Source organism: Alternaria ventricosa, assembly GCF_023758065.1.
Source record: "Alternaria ventricosa strain BMP 2768 chromosome Unknown scaffold_30, whole genome shotgun sequence".
In the NCBI taxonomy this organism is placed as follows: domain Eukaryota; kingdom Fungi; phylum Ascomycota; class Dothideomycetes; order Pleosporales; family Pleosporaceae; genus Alternaria; species Alternaria ventricosa.
In genome coordinates this window covers 131,070-148,151 of record NW_026055710.1, presented here as the reverse complement: position 1 = coordinate 148,151, position 17,082 = coordinate 131,070, and the positions used below count along the sequence as shown (strand labels likewise).

The 17,082-nt window shown below is 53.3% G+C and overlaps 4 protein-coding genes across 4 annotated transcripts; 1 reads left to right on the top strand and 3 right to left on the bottom strand.

The window, feature by feature from the left end:
* J4E93_010428 (uncharacterized protein) lies at positions 1-1,569 on the top strand (the record flags this gene model as incomplete). Its single annotated transcript, XM_049348308.1, has 1 exon — positions 1-1,569. The coding sequence occupies one exon, from the start codon at positions 1-3 to the stop codon at positions 1,567-1,569; it is 1,569 nt and encodes a 522-aa protein (XP_049194537.1).
* Positions 1,570-1,897: 328 nt separating this feature from the next.
* Positions 1,898-3,547, bottom strand: J4E93_010427 (uncharacterized protein; the record flags this gene model as incomplete). Its single annotated transcript, XM_049348307.1, has 1 exon — positions 1,898-3,547. One exon carries the CDS (start codon positions 3,545-3,547, stop codon positions 1,898-1,900), a length of 1,650 nt encoding a protein of 549 aa, XP_049194536.1.
* Positions 3,548-5,620: 2,073 nt separating this feature from the next.
* J4E93_010426 (uncharacterized protein) lies at positions 5,621-8,985 on the bottom strand (the record flags this gene model as incomplete). Its single annotated transcript, XM_049348306.1, has 3 exons — positions 5,621-5,864; positions 5,933-8,466; positions 8,524-8,985. 3 exons carry the CDS (start codon positions 8,983-8,985, stop codon positions 5,621-5,623), a joined length of 3,240 nt encoding a protein of 1,079 aa, XP_049194535.1.
* An 819-nt stretch (positions 8,986-9,804) lies between these two features.
* On the bottom strand, positions 9,805-15,428 carry J4E93_010425 (uncharacterized protein; the record flags this gene model as incomplete). Its single annotated transcript, XM_049348305.1, has 3 exons — positions 9,805-9,886; positions 9,936-15,101; positions 15,148-15,428. The coding sequence occupies 3 exons, from the start codon at positions 15,426-15,428 to the stop codon at positions 9,805-9,807; spliced, it is 5,529 nt and encodes a 1,842-aa protein (XP_049194534.1).
* Between the last annotated feature and the right edge of the window lie 1,654 nt (positions 15,429-17,082).

Here is a 17,082-nt window from a genome sequence, read left to right as displayed (position 1 = left end):
ATGCTCCTTGGCTACCCCGATGGAAACAATGACACAAACCGTTCGCCAGAGCAACAGTCCGATGTCCTCGGGACTACACAGCTATACAATGTGTCAAACTTCATGCGAGTCGCCGCTTCAGGAGATCTAGACAGGCTGGAAACCTTTCTAGATTCAGGCTTGGAGATTGAGGCGAGGGCAGAGGACCAATCCACAGTCTTGCACTGCGCCGCTAGAGCTGGCCAAGCCGCGGCAGTCAATCATCTTCTTACGAAAGGAGCAAGTGTGAACGTAAGGAACGGCAATCGTAGGCTACCGATGCATGAGGCTATTCTGAGTAACAGTCCGGAGACACTGAAGTGTTTCCTTGAGCGCATGACGCAGAAAGATCTTCATGCTTCGGAAAAGGAAATTGAAAGCTACTTGGCACGATCGGGCAATCCTGATGTTATTGACGTATACATAGTGCGATTGGGAAGCGATTTCACCCAAAGAGATGTCTCGAAGAAAATCAGCTTCGCAGTACGTACCGGTCACTACTCGCTCGTTACCGCCTTGCTGGATGATCCAGACGTCAATGGAAACGATATAATTACGCATAACTGGCCGAGATTCGCCCCGATACATCTAGCAGCTATGCTCGGACGAACAAAAGTTATGGATTGCCTCATCGCTTGCGATAGCATCAGTGTTAACTTGAGAGATAGCATCTCTAGACAAGCGCTGCACATAGCCGCTTTATACGGACACAAAGCTATCGTGAAGCAGCTGATTGGGCATTCGAGTGTTGATATCAGTCATCAAGACGAGCGCGGGAGGACTCCTCTACACTTTGCAGCCTCCAATGGACACTATGCAATCGTAGCGCAGTTGATCCGCCATCCAGGCGTTAACGTCAATTGTCAAGACAAAGAAGCGGCCAAACCCATACACTATGCAGCCTCTAATGGACACTGGGAAGCAGCTTCTTTGCTTCTCAAACACTCGGAGTCGATGGAAGACGGTCGTTGCAGATCATCTGATGTCCCACCAATAAGTCTCACGTTCACCAAAGAAGGTTTCCTTCGCACACTTCTTGAGCATCCAGACTTTGGAGGCCCGAACGAAATCCTGCCCGGAACGCATAACACTATTCTTCATGTCGCTGCTAGAAAGGGCGACCGCGAAGTCATCGAAGACCTGCTAGCTTATCCAGACATCGACGTGGACGTACGCGAAGGATATGGCCTTACTCCTCTGATGACTGCTGCCAAACACGGCAAACTGGAAGCAGTGAGATCAATCCTCCAACACAAAGACATCGATGTAAACCAGACGGACGATTCTCAGAGGCCATGGACGGCGTTGCAATGGGCAAAACAAAAGAAGCACCACAAGATCGTCGATCTCCTCCTCTCCCATGGCGCCATCGCCCATACCGCCAACGCACCAAGAACCGTACCATCAATCGCACACATCGACAACTCGCAAGGCACCACTTTGCAACCTGACCACGAAACTCACTTCGATTCGTTCGACGACCTTATGGACGGCGCACCAACCGAAGCTTGGGAAGATTTTCTTGCCATGGAGGAAGGAATGGAGGAATGAAGACTGTTTCTATCGCGCGTTGTGTTATCTCGGATGCCGTGATCACAGTTTTCACTAGTAACATGTCAGAAGAGCGTTCTTTTCCTTCCAAAACATATCTTGGTAGTCTTTAGTAAAGCTTAGGAACCTCTTGTCTCCTAAGAAATTATTTCTTGTCTAAAACAGTCCACTGCTGTTAGCTCTCAGCTTGAGATCACCGACAATACCAACGTCACACGCAATGTGCCTTGGAATTGCAAATCTCGGGCTTCGCATTGCACTTCTTGGTGCCCGCTAAATGCTATCACATTGTAATTCATTGAGCATTACTCTACACCCTATCTAAAAGCTACCCACTCCTCTTATACCCACTCCTACTCCTCAACACCTCTCCATACCTCGCCAACACAAACGGTATACACGCACCCAGGATACTCAAACACCCCAACAACGTACACGCCCACTGCGGCCCTAATCTCCGGAACATCTGGACCGCAAAAAGAGGAAAAGTACCGCCGAGTACATATCGCAATATAGCATTCGAAGCCATAGCACTGGCACTATACAACGGTCCATAGGTATCGGTAATATACATCATACACGCCATAAATATAAGCATGTTACCCATACCAAAGAAAGCTTCAGCGATGGTCGGTACAATCCAATGGACGCGGTAAGCAGCCGACCAGCCGAAGAGGAAGAGGCCGATTGTGAGAATAGGGCCACCGGCGAATGCTAGGGGTAGACGCTTTTCAGGTGCGAGTCGTGATGTTGCGAAAGCCGGTGCTGGAGCCTTCTCTGCAATCGCTTTACGTACGCGAGGCAGGTAGTAAAGTTTGCTAAACGAGACGATGCAGATGGTAGCGACGATGACGCCGACACCCAGACCGAGGAACGTGTAGCCTGTGGAGAGACTGTCGAAACCGTATTCTGTTGCAAAGACGTATGGGAAGGCGGCGAAGAAGGCGTATAGCAGGCCGAAGTTGAAAGCGCTGTATGTGTTGAAGGTCGCGACGATCGGCTCGGTGAGCAGCATATGCATCGGCCGCGTGAGTGTCTTCGTGGCATATGTGCTCACAATCTTCGGCAACGACATGTCTTCAGTCGGCGATCGCGGTAGAGGAAGATTCCGCTTCTTCGCGCGCTGACGCAGGAGGACGGGCTTATACGACTCTTTGTAAAACGGTGCAGGCGCAATGACAAGCACAATAGTAAAAAAGAGTATCAACCAAGACGTCCAGCGCCAGTCCCGTGTCTGTGTTACCGCAGCACCTAGAATCGGTCCTAGAGCTGGACCCATGAATGGCGTTGCGACATACAGCGACATGGGACCCGAACGCTTCTCAGGCGGCCAGATGTCGCTCAAGGTGCCTGATCCCATGCTCAAGCTGGGAGCAGCGAAGAAACCAGCCCAGAACCTCAGCACTACCAGACTCGCCATACTCTGCGCGAACCCCGTTCCGAGGATGAAGAGCGCGAAGATGGGCAGGCTGATGAAGATGAGGGGTCGTCGTCCGAATGTCTCGCTCAGAGGCGCGGCGAATGGTCCGCCAAAGGCCAGCCCGAGGGCGTATATGGAGTATGCGAAGGTTGCGATGAGTTGGGTGGAGTGGAGCTCTGATGCTGATTGTTCGATGGCAGGTGTGAAGACGGATGATGCGAAGGTTCCTACAAATGCGATGCCTGATATGGTGTATGTTTGGTACCATTTTCGCGCTGCACTCCAGTTATGAGGGTTCAGAGGATCATCTGGACCGTCCCACTCCAGCGCGGAAGGGCGATCTTGCGACGAAGCATCAGGAGCGTTTGGTGTTGCTTCTTGGCCAGCATTCGGTGGAAAGCCTTTCTCAGGGTCGATGCCTGGATTGAAGTCTGCTGTCGTCGACGGCTGGCGACTTTTGTCATGGTCCTTTTCGATGTTGACAGGACTTGGTGGTCTTGTCGATGCTGCTGTCGTATTCGACCAGGAAACGGGTCGTGAAGCATTCGGAAGCGCCATGCCGTGTGCTTTTCACCAGACTGTAACTTGGGAAGCAACAGCTGGCAAAATTTCGACAGAACTTTCGCAGGACATGACAGAGGCGCTCGCGCCACGATCTTAGTATGACCCACCATGATGAGATTCCGATAAGCAGATGTTCTGAACAGACGGCATGATCGCCGCTTGTGTGTTAGTTTGGCGTTGATCAGATATGGACAAAGAGGTCTACGATCAGGATTGGCAGGTATTGAATACGTGCATGGACGATCCTGGCTCAGATCTTTCCAAGAATCGGCATGGTGAGCTTGTTCGAGATCAAGATGCGGCTGAAATTGTGGATCGTGTGAAGCTAAAGTTCGGGACCGTGCCGGGCGCTACACTGGCGAGTCGAGCATGATGACGTCCTTTCTTCGATCTCAACATTTTGGAGTTACTCATAATGGTCATAAGAATACCAGGTGGATTCTTAATGTGCGTAGAGAAATGCGCTCACAGGCACGAAGGCTGGTTATCTTTAGGTCGCCGAGCAGCGCGCAAACACGTACCTACCGAGCTGGCTTCCAGTCCAGCCAGAGAGCTGGGAACGCGATGACGACGTACATGTCAAAGGCCGGAATCCTAGCTCTTGTCGCGCTCTGATGAAATCTGCAGCATAGTTTCGAACAGCGTGTCGCGAATCAGCAGCGCATGTCACAGCGGTCTGAGGTGGTGGTCGCCCTGACTCCTCGCCGAAGTGATCCTGCCTGAGCCCCGTAGACGCGTTCACACCCTACCCACCTAGAATCGCGGACTATCGCAACAAGAAGAAAAGTTACACCGGGGGTGGGGAGCGAAGGATAGGGAGGGAATAAAGGCTCGCAACCATTGCCAAAAGACATCGCTGGAGCCTGAGGCCATCCTTAGATCCTGCAGTACTGCGCCCGCTAATCGCAGGTCCGACCCAGCCACTCGCGTCAAAACACCAACACCACCAACACTCCCCCACGCGTCCGTAGAGGCTCATCTACCACGACGCTCACGATGGATGAAGGCAAGATTGCGAAAACTTTTGACTGAGCCACTGCATCGCCTGCGTAATCGCAAACTTGCGCAAGCAGCACGAGAACGCGACGAGCATGTATAACTACGCGCTGTTTCGTCTCGGGATAGAAGTCATCACCACTCAGCGATAGCAACGACTCAACTTCAATCTACCTTTGCGCATTCGTGATTTACACGATACGCTGTCATCATAACAACTTCGTATCCGCCATGTCATCAGTCCTATCGCTCGAGATCGCGCGCGCGCTCTTCCCAGCTCTCACCAAGGACGCGTCGCCCAAATCATCCCCAACCGAACCCATCCCTTCACACACCAAGGCCAACGCGAAATCTCAGATCAAGATCAACGTTGTTGAAGACGTCAAGTTCCCGATTACGACACAACCGTTGCGATCATTACTATGTCTCCCTACGACAGCGATGCAGACCCAAGCACACAGTCCAAACTTCCCCAGTGGAGGTATCTGGCATGCTGCACCGCTGCCCCATGTTGGTCTAGCCAGTTTTCAGCGACGACGAAGAGGATAATCGGAGTTTGAGCAAGTTGAAAGGAGAATATCGAGAGCATACCAGCGGACATGTCTTCAGCATGAGGTCAGGGCGTTGAATTCAGAGCGCAACACCTGGAGCGATCATCCTTGACTGCACCGGAACGGATCAGTGGTAGATAGATACGTGCAAAGGGCCAAGAACTCAGACATGGAGAGAAGCAGGGTCTTCCAAGCCAAATCGCAATGCACGCAGCAGGCTTGCTGATGGGGTCGATTACGGGATAGCGTGGAGAACCTGAGAGAACGTATCAAGTTATCCCAGCTCAAATGCAAGGAGGAAAGTCCAGTTGCGAAAATCAGAGTTTAGATGAATATGTTGCACCACAATGCCAAACAAATGCTATTGCCTCGCGCCTAGAAAGGCAAGAAAAAGAAAACCACTAAACAGTGGTCAAACACACACTAAATAGACTTTAAAATCATACACTACCACCATCTAACCACCACCTGTTCGCTCCCTCACATCCCCCTAAGCCCCCATCCACACCTACACCACTTCTTACTGCACATCAAGCACATTCTTCAACTGCACAATCAACTTCCACTCATCCTGACTAACATCGCTCCTAAAGTACTCCTTGAGCGTATCAATACTCTTTCTGCTAATAGCAGAGTAGAGGATATCGTCTTCTTCCAAGTGGCGACCGTACATGGGCTGGTTTGAGCCTTCGATTTTGACGGCAACGGAGGGCTGGCCTCGCTTGCAGATTTGCATGGGTTTGTGGTCGCGCTCGATGGAGGTGCTGTTGAAAGGATTAGTAAAGGTGGTAAGGTGACATGGGAGGGAGGGGAAAGGTATGAGAGAACTTACACTCTTCCTAGGTGGACGAGTTCTTTGGCACCGGTGGTGGCGTTCTTCTTGACGGCGCAGATGGGCGTTGTCATTCGGAGTGCGCCTTCAGTTACATCCACACCAATGATAATGGGGTCCTTCTTGTTGAAGACAGCGACGGGCTTGAGTACGCAGGGGAAGACGGCCAACATCTTTGAATCCTCCTTCCGCTGCTCCTCGAGCTGCTTCATGTGCGCTGTGAACTTGTCGAACAAGTGGTAGATGATGTCGGCTTCGAAAATCTTGACACCGATTTCCTCTGCGTACGCTTTGGCGTCCTTGTCGACTTTAACGTCGAAACACAGCATGACAGCGTATTCCTTGGCCTTTTCTAACATAATACCTGCACGAAGAACGTCCTTTCTGAAGACAGGACCGATGGAGATGGTGGCGACAGGAATCTTCGATACACGCAGGAACTCAAGGAGCGCTTCGAGCGAACCAAGGGTAGACGCTTGTACGGAGACACCACGACCAGTCTTGGAAACCTTGCTGAGCAAATGGGCTAGATCACCCATGACCTCGTCCATGAGATCCTCCTCATCGTCATTCGGACCGACGACAAGTAGACGCGAACCGGCGATGGCTTGGTCAAGTCCATCGGCGGCGATCTTGATACCCATAGCGGCCTTGACTTCCTTGTTGTGGACGTATTGCGACTTGACACGCAACTCCTTCATCTCAGCCGGTGTCAACAGCGCTCGAATGTTCGTCACTATAGGCTCCGGGTTACCGCATAGCACTATCCGGTCACCCTCGTGAAGGACACCGTTGGACAAAATAACATCGATAGTGGTACCGAGACCTTCGATAACCTTGACTTCAAGCACAGTACACTCAACCTCTGAAAGGTACATGAGGTTATTGGTGAGACGTTCTTGGGTAAGCTTGACGATGAGCTTGATCATGTCTGGAATACCCTCTCCGGTGTGCGCCGATGTTGGGCACACGGAGACGAACTTGGACATGCTCTTGTTTCGATTGAAGATCTCGGAGTTGAAACCTTGTTCTTGCAGTTGGGTGCGAACAAAGGTCCATCGCTCCTCGAACTCGGACTGAACGGAGGCCTTTTGAAGGCTCAGACTGTCTTCAAAACCGTTGTTATCGATCTTCTTCCAGCCGAACAGACGATCGATCTTGTTGAGAGCGACGACGAAAGGTGTGCGCCTGTCTCGGAGGAGCTTCATCGATTCGATGGTTTGAGGCTCAAGACCGTGCATAATATCGATGACGAGGATAGCAATGTTGCAAAGCGAAGAACCACGGGACCGGAGGTTAGTGAAAGACTCGTGACCAGGTGTATCGATGACTAGAAGACCGGGGACATTGAAGACGAAGTCGTTGTCCTTGTTGACGACAGCGGTCTTCTTCTGCAACGCCTCGACAGGGAAGTAGGTGGCACCGATTTGTTGTGTAATACCTCCGGCTTCGCCTTCTTGCACGTTGGTCTGACGAATCTTGTCAAGCAGCTTCGTTTTACCAGTATCGACGTGACCAAGAATACAGCAAATGGGAGATCGCAGGTTGTCCTTTGACCGCGCGGCAAGAGCCTCCTCGTGAGCTTGCTTTCGTCGTTCGGCGGCGGCAGCTTTACGAGCGGCCTCAGCTCGCTGCGTAGCAGTGCCTTCCTCGTCCTCCGATGAGTCGTCTTCGCTGTCGTCCTCGGAATCGGAGTCTGAAGTGCCATCACTGGACTTGGCGGCGTTGTCTGCTGCAGCCTTCTCGGCGGCCGCCTTCTCTTCCTTAGCCTTCTTCTCGCTTGCTTTGCGCTCTTCTTCCTCGTCGGTATCGACATCCCAGCTGTCTTTGACTCCCTCTAACTCGTCAGCTTGGGCTTCCCAGTCGTCGGCGGAGTCACCATCCTCTCCCTTCTTCGCTTCGGCATCGAGTTTGGCCTTCTCTGCGGCCTCAGCCGCAGCGGCGGCTTGCTCTTCGGCCAGCTTGAGTTCCTCCAGCTTCTTGGCCGCCTCTTCAGCTTCCCGAGCCTCCTTCTCCTGTTGGCTCTCGGCTTGCTTCTTCTTCTTTTTCTTGCGGTCATCGTACACTGGCTTCTTCTTCTTGTCAGCCTCGTCGGCAAGTCCAGCGACCTTTGTGCCACCTTGCTCAAGCAGCTGCTGCAGACGGAGTTCGTTCTTTGCCTTGGCCTCTTTCTGGGCCTTTGTCATGTACTTGCCCTCTTTCTTCAGCTGCTCGATCTTTTCCTTCTCTCGCTGCTTCTTCAGAGCCTTAGCCTCCTCTTTCTTCTTCTGTTCCTCAGCCTCTTGTGCCTCCAGCGCCTCCAGCCTAGCTCTCTCTTCGGCTTCCGCGCGCGCGATTTCTTCCTCCCTTCTCTTGCGCTCTTCCTGTTGCTTTTGAAGGGCAGCTAGCGCAGGGTTAAGCTTCTTCTTCTTGCCACCAGCAGCGGGGGTGGTATCAGCGGCAGGAGCTGAGGGTGCAGCAGCGGCTTCTGGCTTAGCTTCGGCAGCCTTCGCGGGTTCGGCTTTGGCAGGGCCAGTGGCCTTCTTCTTCGCAGCCTAGCATGCGGTCAGTACACACTCATGCAATGAACATGGCAGATGCTGCGAACATACCAATTCCTTCTTTCGCTGCTTCTCCTTCTCCTTTTTTTCTTTCTCCTTCTCTGCCTTGGTCTTTACACGAGGAGCATCGTCCGTCTTCTCCTCGACAGGCTCCTCTGCTTTCGCAGCAGCGCCACCCTTGCCCTTCTTCTTGCCGTAGTTTCCAGCGAAGACATCGTCGTCATCGTCGTCGAAGGTTCCTTCTTGGGGTGCCTTGGCGTCGAAGTCTCCATTCGCGCCGTCAACAGGCGGGTCTTCGCCTTCCACTTCGGTGTTGGCGCCCTTCTTGTTCTTCTTCTTGCCGCGCTTTGCAAGAGCTGCCATCAGGCCGCCGCCAGCAGCATCGTCTTCGGCGGCAGCATCCTCAGGCGCGGCATCAGCTGCAGCGGCATCCTGGGGCGCGACAGACTCGCCGAGCTCGGCTTCCCAGTCGTCGTCCTGCGCCTTCTTGTTGTTCTTCTTCTTGGGCGGCATTGTGTATGCGGTGTATTACTTGGGGTGTGGGGTGCACTCGACGGGTGGCACTTGTGGTTGTGGGAATGCACCGTAGAAATCGCAAGTGCTCAAGCAGGCAGGCGCGCCACACAGTGCAGGCAGGAGCAGGTAAAAGCGGAGCCGAAGGAGAAGGGGTCCCGAGTAAACCAACAAAGGCCTGGACCGCAAAAGAGTGACAGGAAAATGCAAACGCACACGGGCTGCTGCGAAATTCCGTTGGAGTTATCGATTGTTCTGTGTGGCGGCGGGCGGCGAACGGCTAGCTGTGGAGGGGTAGGAGGCGCTCGGACCAATCACTGCCATGGATGCCTGCACTGAATCATCTTCAGACCATCTTCCTTCATGCTCGATTTTGGTAGCATGACGACTTTTGACTCATCTCTACTCTAAGCTTTACTCGTGATCGGTGACACATGTGATCAAAAGAATCAGCGCATGAATGAGTGAGTCATGGGAAACGTGTGATGTGTATCCGTATGCGATTCTTCATAGCTATTCTCTCATGCTACAACCAAATCTACACCCATGTTTTCCCTCCCGACGCAAATAACACTCAAATGACGACAAAACACAAGACGTGTTGCTCCATTTAATCCCAATACATTCAACGCCGTACCAGGATCTGTAACTCCGACCCAATGAGAGAATGCAATGTCGATATTACAATAGTAGCGATAAAAGCCATGCGCTGAGGCCTGACATAGCTGTATGAGTGACTGACAACGAAACGGTATCTTTTGGCAACACGTAGAGTCATAAAGCATCAACGAAGCCGTGACAAACTAAAGGCACAACGGCCTAGTAGAGCTGGCCGCTGATGAGCAGTGACTCGACAGCTGAGCCGATGAATTGCTTCTTGAGCGTGAGATCGCATCCGAATCTGTGATGATGTTAGTGCTGATTGTGAAAACAAATAGGGATTGACATACCTTTGCTCTAGTTCGCCCTTGATCTGTTTCTTGGTGACGTTCATGAGATCAGACTTGGATAGAATGTCCTTGATCTCCATCAAGATAGCATCGTCACTTGGCAGGTTCGACATTTCCATGCTGTCCGCACCGTATCCGCTCTGCGCGAGGCTCAATCGTGAGTGGTTGTCGTAGCGTGGAAGACCGAGGTGAGACGCGGAGCGAGATGGTGTCATGCCTCCATACTCGGAGCCAGCGACAGATCCGCCTCCGAAAGGCTTCCTGGTGGCGTACGTGTATCCTGAAACCTCGGAGCGGTCGTCCCGGATGGTGTGCTGCTCCCACATCTCCGCCTGGTACTCCTCCCACCTCTTCTTGGGGATGCTGGCAGGATCAAACTTGCCTTCATCAGTGACAAGAACCTTCTGACCCTTTTCACCAACAACGACACGAGTGTTACCCCACGAGAAGTCGTCCATGTACCAGAAGGAGTACAAAGGCAGACCGAAGGCGAAGACAGGTGTTGCGAAGATGTAGATAATCATCCAGCCAATCATTTCCCACTTGCGTCGGATGATGAAGATGATGGCCTGCAGACCATAGATGGCACCAAGAAGAATAAACGCAGTGACAGGGACGACGTCGGGGGACCACACCAGCGTATAGATGAGATAGCCGATATAGACAACAATGACGGGTTGTACAACCGTTGAAAGAAGATCCATGAAGACGATGAAGCGCATACTGAAGCAGCAGAAACCACAAAGCTGCGTAAGCGGAATCAGCTCAATCAGGTTGTGCACAGTAGAGTTGATCCAGCGACGACGTTGAGACATGAAGACGGACCAGCTATCAGGTGCGACAGTCCAGGCGTGAGCTCGCATCGTGTACTTGGTCTTGTACTTGGGATGGAACTTGAGAAGCAGCGTTGTCAAGAAGCGATCTTCTCCCAGATGCAGCAGGTTCTTCGTGTGTAGAGTGTCCACCCGAATCTCTTGGTAGGCTTCGACGACCTCCTTGCTAACAAACAGTGGCTTTCCAGACTCAGCAGCCCGAATGCGGTACATGGTGAAACAACCAGGAAGACAAGTGACGGAACCGAACAAGCTCTCGAAAGCCTTGGTCAGGTTGTGAGAGATGAAGTATTCGTACACTTGCATCATGGTAACGAACGAAGACTTGGCGTTGGTAAGAGCGGTTTCACCACAAATAGCAAGAAGGCGGGTGTCGTGGAGGAAGGCTGCGACGAATCGAGTGGCGGCGTCAGGTGCGACTTCGGTATCGGCATCAATTTGGAGGAGGAACTCGTAGAAGGTGGGGTTGACTCCGATAATGTTCCGAATCTGATGGTGCATCTCGAGCTCAAGCGGTGTCATGGGGAGGTTGTAGTGCACACGGTTCAGGAATCGCATGAGGATGATCTGCGAGTCACGCTTTCCGCGGTTACCAGGCTTGGAGACTTCCGAGGGCTTGCCAATCTTGACGACAACCAGGAAAGGAACAATGTGACCCTGTACCTCATAGAGACCCGAGTAACATTTGCCCATGTTGTGCTGCTTTTGACCTTCACCCAAACTCTCAAAGCTGAGAGGCTCGGGATCGGTAGCCTCAGGAACACCAAGAATGTCGAGAACGATGCGAGGAGTGGGCTTGTCGTTGCCTTGACCGATAATCATACCATCGCAGACAATGACAAGTAGTTTGCGCTTGTCATCATACTTCATCCTGGCGGCGGAATCGATTGCACGACGGAGGGATTCTTCGTCTTCGGTGTAGGCAGGCACAGTGCAGATGATGAATTTGTCGATGTTCTCCGGGTCGGTCTTCCGGCTGAACTGGAGGGCCGCAAGGAACTTGAATCCGATAACACTGACCAAGAGAATGGAGATGGCGAGGAGGAAGTACTTGGCGAACAGACACTTGGCCGAGTTTCTGGTGTCGAGATCGCCGACGTAAAACAGGTTGTTCATGCAGGTCTCCATGTTCGCCTTTGTTTGCTCATTCAACTGGAGGTTCTGCCAGTATTTAGTGATGTCTTTGCCGGCTTGAACTCGGAAGATGTCCACAACGCTTGGGTCCATGAAATCGGTATCAATGTTCTTGTCATCAGGCTCTTCGCCGACCTTGAACTTGACCTCACGACCACCAGGAATGTAATCGGTAAAATCGTATACGCGACCATTCATGTAGGCGATCGAGTTGCCCTTGTTTCCGAGTGTCTTCAGGTATTCCGGGCTGTATCCAACACGACCCTTCATGTAGTTGGCCTTGAGGAACATCTGTTGCTCGAACCACCAATCCCCACGACTGTCGTTTGTGAAGGATCGGAAGTCGTGGTATTGAGCATTGATGTCGGTGGTACTGATGAGATTGTTGACTGCGGAGTCGGTGTAGTTGGAGTTCTTGTAGTTCAGCTGAACGGCTGGGTTAATGCCCTTTCCGTCTTTGCCTAAGCACAGAGAAGAGACTTGTACGGGGAACAGATTGGTAGCGTCCTTTCCAGCATACTTCTCCAGGTTCTTCTGTGGAACGATGCTCGGGTAATGGTGAGGGATGAAGTCTCCCAAGTTGTAGACGATACCGCGAATGGCAACGTAGGCCTCGTTTCCATCCTTGCCGTTGAAGGATGTCAGTTCGGCAGCAGAGTAGACGTGTTGTTTCGGGCAGATGACCGCGGGGAAGCCTATCATGAGGAAGATGACGAAGGCGCAACTCCACCAAATAATCATGTTAATAGCCAGCTTCTCTCGCCACGCCATGCGTACATCTTTGCGCTTGATACGTCCGATGTACCGGATAGCAAAGTCGGGAATGAGCCATGTCATGACGTAGACAATGAACACCCATCTCTTTCGACTGCTCGAGGTGGGAATAGTCTCGACCTCTTGTAGCTTGGCTTCAGCAGCCTTCTCGTCGTCGATAGCCTTGGGCTGTTCCAAGCCGTGGAACATGTCGCCATTCGTGATGCCCGATGGCGCCTCTGAGCGAGCATCGATATCCCTCTGGCCAAAGTAGTTGCCGCTCTTGTCGTCGTAATAAGCACCAGGCGAGGGTGAGAGGAGACCAGCGCGCACGTCACCGTACGATCGGTTTGCGTCAGGTGTAAGCAGATTGTCGTTGGAATCAGTCGGCCCACGAGCGTAAGGAGCGAGGTTTGAAACGTTGGCGATTTCGAGCCAGCACTTCTCGCTCAGGAAGACACCAGTGGCACCCACACGGACCTCGTTCTCCCGCCACGGCTTGTGGTCGAGAACCATCTCAGCCTTCTCCTTGTCGCTTCCAACAATGGCAAGGTCAGTTTGTGCAAGCCCAAGGAACTCGGCGAAAGGCATGAAAATGCTGAAGTCAGCCACCCGAAGACGTTGGCTGATCTCGGCAATGCCCAGAGCCTGAACTTGTTGACGGATGCATTTGCTGTCGAACTGGTTGGCGATCCTTCGGTCATTGGGTTTCAAGCAGAAGACGAAGTAGGCGTTGGCTTTGCGCATTGTCGATTCAATGGTCCTCAATGAGCTGATGAATTGGCCTGCGGCACCAGTCTGCTTCTGAGATTCACCGGGCTTCTTCGTGCCCGAGATGTTACTCTCTGCATCACTAATGGCATCCTCGTCGAACACGTTCAATTGACGTCCGAATCGACCAGTCTTGTCGGCCTTCCGCTTCGCCATGCTGGGCTGGCGTGTAGGTTTGGAGCTGACAGTAGCCTGAACAATGGCTGTCTTCTCCTTAGGGTGTGTCATCTTCTGAAGAGCCTCTTGTCCGAAGAGCTGTTGAACGAAGGGAGCCTGGGCGGACTTGAGCAGGTGCATCATGTCGCCAGAAATGAGCTCAGCGTTTTCCTCCAAAAGACCCTCTACACTGTAGTCAATGTCACCAGTGAAGTGGCGAATGGTGAAGGTGGGTGAAGTGTTGGGGGTGGGGAAGTTGCTGCCGGGCTGCACGACTGTCAAGCTTCCAGGAACAATAGCCTGGTGCTTGCCGTCGAAACGCTTGCGGATGGCCTCGAGGAACTGCATGTCAGTCTTGCCACGGCGCATCTGGTCGTCTAGGATGCTTAGAAGACCGTTGCCGGGCTTCATGAGGCCGGTCTTCACGGCTGTATTGTCGTAGAAGGCCATGGGCGGCAGAGAAATCTCCTCGGCTTCCAGCTCTTGGATTTGCCGTTGGAAGAAGCTCTCTTGGCAGAAAGAGATGAGGGACTCGTTTGCAGTGTTGTTGAGCAGCTGGTCCAGTGATGATCCAGTAGCGGCGAAGTTGGCGAATCCAGGGAAGTCGACCATGGAAACAGTGTTTGAGATTTGCTCGGATGGCACTGAGATCCTTGAGTTCATCTGCTCCATAACCCAAGTGACGAGGAGCGAGTACAGAGAACGAGCAAGCTCATCTGCATTGGCTCGGGCACCCTTGGGATCCAGCATAACGGTAACACGCTCGCGGTATAGAGTCTTGGACTTGTACCGTAAGCTTTGCTCCAGATCGGATATGGCAACGCCTAGGAACTGGGCAATGGGTACTAGAGACTCCTGGTTCTTGACGACCGTGATGGACTCTCCACCTTCGTGCGAGTAGCCACCGCTCTCATCAGGCGCAGGGGTTGTGTTTTGGCCCATCTCAAACTCGAGCTGACCAATGTGCATGATGGTAGCCATGATCTCGCAGATACCTGCAATGCTCTCTTTGCCAAATTCTAGCCTCCGGAGGGCGGCCTTGAAATCGGCGAAGCCCTTGGAATCATCGATGCCGACCTTGAGCTGTGTAGGGTGTCCGAGATAGCGCCATCTCTTGTTGGAGCCGAGCGAGGTGCGGTTGCCTGCACCCTCTCCGCCTACTGCATCGAGGAACAGGTGCTTCTTCTCGTTGATACTGGTGCCAGCGAGAAGATAGTAGAGAACATGGTAGGTGCGCTCTCCAGTCGGCACGGAAGCGATGCGGCTGCGCTCGAGACGGTGGGCGAGGAACTGAGCGCCAAGCAGGGTGGCGTTGTTCGCGGTGGTGGTATTATACTGGAGCTCTAATAAGAGGCCAGATTTGGAGGCTTGCGGGGTCGTGAGGGACTTGGTTGTGGTGAAGGCATCGAAGACAAAGTTGGCATGTTCAATCTTCTTCGAGAGCGGTGTCTGAGAGAATGACATGAAGGACCTCAGCATGTGTCCGCGGATGGTCGTCTTTCCGGAGCCAGACTCGCCACTAGAACATGTTAGAGATATCAGAGAGATGAGGTTCGCGTACTCACAGGAAGACAATGGCTTGGTCTTCGGAGCGGTGTCCCAGGCGCGTGTAGGCCCTGTGCGAGAGGTCCTCGGCGGCCTGGTGGGCGCTTCCCTCTTTACCGCCATCTACGCCGAGACTCGCATCTGTGCATGTGTTGATGGCGACAATGCCTTGAGAGGAGAGGGCGGCAATGGGGAGATGTGCATGGTACCGGCTGGCGAGGGCCGAAGTCAAGCCCGTGTCGTTCTGCTGGTGCTGGGGCAGCGAAGGCAGCGAGGGGTTCTGCAGCGGGTTGGAAGCCATGGTGGGCAGCCGCGTCCCCGTGGGAGCGAGTGAGAGACCGAGGGGTCAGGCAGGCGCGGTCGGCGGTCGGATGGCAACTGCGCGTCGTGGAGACTCTTCAATGTTGTTGGTGTTGTGTCCGCAGGCTGTTGGCAGGACAGGCGGAACAAGAAAAACACACGGCGGGAATATTACAATCAGCGAATGTGGGAAAGGGTGTACAAACGAAGGTAAAGGATGCCAAAGCCAAAGCCGTTGAGTTGCGTTGCAAAGGGGCCGGCACGGTATGCTGTCTAACTCTACTCTGGACCAGACGGAGCGCTGGGGAGCATGGGGCTACGATGCTTCTAGCTCAGCTTCGCCCGCCGCCGCACCAGCCGCCTTTTGGCGTGTGTTGACTGGGAGACCCAGCGATCACGAAAAGGGGGCGCAAAAATAGAATAGAATACGCTGAACAGCCCTATTGCCTCGCATCCCCGTTGCGGCTCCACTCGCCTGCTTATTGATGCGACGAAAAGGTCGTGAGAGATGTCGAGCATCGCAGCACGTCGCATGGCACCGCGACGCGGCGTGACCCCGAGAAGCACGTCTGCACGATACTGTCTTCACGTTGCACCTGTTTCTCCAGGCGTGGACGTGGATCTGGGACCCGGAGGTGCATGGCAGAGAACCGCTACCAGAGATGCGTGCTAGCGGTCGCGCGCCCCCCGGGAACGATCATCGCTGCACGCTTCAATGCACTAACCGTCGAAACCGTATCGATTGCGCGGCGACCGACCATGCCCATGCCGCAGACTGTTCTCGATAATTTTTACGTCGCTCGACAGCCGCCGGCCAGCGTTTGTTTTACTCGCCTGAAGACGTTGGGCCAGCCGGCTTGCAGGTCCACTGCTCTAGACAGCGGGAGGCTGTGTACGTGACTTCACGATAAAGTAGACCCTTGGGTAGCGCCCGCAATGGAGAGACAAGGATTGATTTTGTCGGTCCCAACGAGGGGCGCGCTTTGACGTCAGGTCGAGATCTGAAATTGTCCCGGCGTGATTCGGTCGTGTTGAAACCATGGAGCCAAAGACAAATGAGAGCTAGATGAAAGGGCGTGAGGTGGATATTGGGATGTGCCTGCAGTGCGCGCCATGTTACAAGCTTCAGGCGTCAGGCGCCATCTCCGCAGACCCAGATGCGCCGTCGAGTTTGCTCTTATCGATTAGATGGCGATGGCCGTCATGGAGTGAGAGGAATTCTCCGACTATTGCTTGTTCACACCATATGGTGCGTGGGAATATCGACGACATGAGTAAATCGGGCTAAAAATAGGGGCTGGCATCGCATCCACGCCACCCGCTCGTATCACAGGCCCATGGGACGGTGCCGCAGCTGGTAGTGGCCACGAAAACCAAGACTCGCCATCCATGTCCGGCTGGTGTTGATGCATTGAGCTGCCTCGCCCCGGCCTTAGTCACGCTGCTAACCCTGTCTAACCATACGCCGCCATGCCCCATGCAGCTGGCCGGGAATGCGTCTCGCCCTGAGCCAACAAACATCACTGCTGCTCGGTCTGCGTTCCACGAGGCCTCTCTTGCTGTCTGCATTTTGTTCTTTCCATACAATCGTTTGATCCGTCCACTCGCTTGGCCCTTTGCTCCGTCGCCGTGTAATAGTTGCATCTACACGCGAC